This window comes from Manis javanica, chromosome 10 (genome assembly GCF_040802235.1).
Source record: "Manis javanica isolate MJ-LG chromosome 10, MJ_LKY, whole genome shotgun sequence".
Taxonomy (NCBI): domain Eukaryota; kingdom Metazoa; phylum Chordata; class Mammalia; order Pholidota; family Manidae; genus Manis; species Manis javanica.
Window position 1 is genome coordinate 23,315,520 of NC_133165.1, and position 2,926 is coordinate 23,318,445.

Genomic DNA, 2,926 nt, shown 5'->3' on the forward strand with positions numbered 1-2,926 from the left:
TGGTCTCTGGAGCTGCTCAGCCCCTAGAGTGAGGTTGGGGGTCATAGGGGAGCAGCACTGGTGCCTCGGGGAGGAGAGATCTGTTTCCTGATTCCCGACTGCCCTGCCTGTCTCCAGCATCAGATCCAGTGGGCTGAGCACACAGGTGTGAGCCTCTGTGCTTGGTGTCTCTAGCCATTGTGGACAGGGCCTCCCTCTGGCTGGCCTGATGCCAGCACAGTGACTGCCGGTTTACGAGCTGGTGCTGTCAGGCCAGCAGGAAGGCTCAGCAGGCTGCATGTCACAGTGAGAGGCTCCTCAGAACTGAGCAGCCAGCCAGGGGGATGAAGCGCTGAAGCTCCTTGAAGTTCCCAACCAGCTGGGCAGAGAGCACCCAGACTACCTTAACTAGCTCTCCCTTCTCCAGCACAGCAAGCTCCATGCAAACCCCACTCGTTCAGCAGCCCTCTTGCTGCTAGGAAGCCTCTCAGGCCGCCTGCCTTTTCTCTGACACAGAGTGCTCAAAGCAAGATCCCCTCCACCACAAATGGCCGGAATCTCAGTCTCTCAAGCACTCCATCTGTCAGAGCTCCCCAACGTCCAAAGCAGCACACAATATAGGTTTCTGCTCACAAAGCTGACCTCCAGGGCTAGATGTTCAGCAATCCCGGGCTTCCACCCCCTCCCCCACTCCTTTTCTCTTCCTCATTCCTGGGGGCTGTGGTGAGGGAAGGGTTTGGGTCCCGACAGATCAAGGCTTTCGTACGTTACCCTGTTTCATGAGGTACTGGGTTTCGTGAGGTCTGCTCTGTTCATGAGGTCTGTATGCAGTCTGGTTCAGCCTTCTTTCATGTTGCTGTGTTATGAGATTTTTTTTAAAGCAGAGTTTGATAAAGACTGTCATAAGATTAAATAATACAGGGAATAATCTGCTTTCTTTCATTTATGATATGATTGACTATATACTTAAGAAGGTCAGTTGACACTTTTACAGTATAACCTTATTTACTATTAATGCTGTTGTTTTGTTTGTGCCAACTTTAGTCAAGAGGAGAGAATAGGATCAATTATGTACAAGGGAAAAGAAATGGATTTCAGTAATTGTCCATAAATTCAGTATTTTCTATTTAAGTTTTTACTACAGATAGGAACCAAGACATATTTAGGAAAAGATGTTGTTGTCATTCAAAATTATGTTTTCCAATGGCAATATTAGCATATGAAATTTTATATGGGCATCGTTTTCAAAAGTACTATTTATTTCAATAACTTGTTTACTCTTCCCAAATGAATTACTTCCACAATCCAGTAAACTAAGTATTTATCATTGTTACCCATGTTTATGACTCTAAAAACCAATTTTATGCAGGTTAAATATATAACCAACAGTATATCACATGGAATTATCAAAGCTGAGATTAAAATGTATGCTTTTAAAGTAAAAAACATGGTTTAATTCTTCCCTACTAAACAATTCTGAGTTTGAAATTCTGATGGATGCCTGTTTTCAAATCGCCAGTGCACACTTTGTTGTGGTTTGTGAAGAGTAAGAGCACTGTACTTGTATTTGAAATCATATCAAGTTGACACCCACTCCTATTTTCATCTACAGACCTGAAGATTTCAGAGTTTAGTCATGCTGAATAAGACATCGATTACAGAATTCGTTCTTCTGGGATTCACAGATGACCCAGAGTTACAGGCTGTGATATTCGTCTTCATGCTGCTCACCTACTTATTAAGTGTAGGAGGGAACATGACCATCATCCTGTTAACACTATCCAGCGTTTGCTTCAGGACTCCCATGTATTTCTTTCTCAGGAATTTCTCTTTCTTAGAAATTTCATACACAACAGTCTGTATTCCTAGGTTTCTGGTCAGCATCGCTACAGGAGACAGAACCATTTCCTACAACGCTTGCATGACACAGATATTCTTTGAAATCCTTCTTGGTGCCACAGAGTTTTTCCTTCTGGCTGTAATGTCCTATGACCGCTATGTGGCTATCTGCAAACCTCTACATTACATCACTGTCATGAGCAACAGAGTCTGCAGCCAGTTTGTAATCAGCTCCTGGCTGGCTGGTTTCCTTGTTATCTTTCCCCCGGTGATTATGGGGCTCCAACTGGATTTCTGTGACTCCAACATTATAGACCACTTTGCCTGTGACTCCTCCCCTATCCTGTTGCTTGCCTGCACAGACACAAAGTTTCTAGAGCTCATGGCATTTCTCTTAGCAGTATTCACACTCATAGTAACTTTGGCCTTGGTGATTCTCTCTTACACACTCATCCTGAGAACAATTCTGAAAACCCCCTCAGCCCAGCAAAGGAAAAAGGCCTTTTCCACCTGTTCCTCCCATATGATTGTGGTTTCCATTTCTTATGGGAGTTGCATTTTCATGTATGTAAAGACATCTGCACAGGAAGGTGTGGCTTTGAGCAAAGGTGTAGCGGTACTTAACACCTCTGTGGCTCCCATGCTGAATCCCTTTATTTACACTTTAAGGAACCAGCAGGTGAAACAAGCCCTTAAGGACTTCACCAAAAAAGTGTTCTCAGACAAGCACTCATCTTCATGAAATCTGCAGCTGAAACCACACACCAAACACACATAAATCAAATCATTGTTCTGAGTGGTAGGCATACCTAAGACAATAAAGCACACAAGAGTCCCGACTATTGTAGAGCTTCCTTGTAGTGAGGGACACACACCCTAAACAGCCAACATAATAGGCAAGTCAATTATCTAGGCTTTAGTAAGTGATAACTGCTTTATAAAAAAAAAGAAATGTTTCAAGGAAAGGATAGAAATCAAATTATATAAAGTGGTCATAATTTCAAAGTGATTAGATGGCTCCTTTTTTCACATTTTTCAACACTCAGATGTACTTCTCTGTATTCCTTTTTTCAATTAAACTATTATTGACATACAATCTTTGTGATGA

The 2,926-nt window shown here is 42.7% G+C and overlaps 1 protein-coding gene across 1 annotated transcript; it reads left to right on the top strand.

The window, feature by feature from the left end:
- The first annotated feature begins 1,615 nt into the window (after positions 1 to 1,615).
- On the top strand, positions 1,616 to 2,560 carry LOC108389201 (olfactory receptor 6C65-like). The gene has a single exon (XM_017647750.3). It carries the CDS (start codon positions 1,616 to 1,618, stop codon positions 2,558 to 2,560), a length of 945 nt encoding a protein of 314 aa, XP_017503239.3.
- The last annotated feature ends 366 nt before the right edge of the window (positions 2,561 to 2,926 follow it).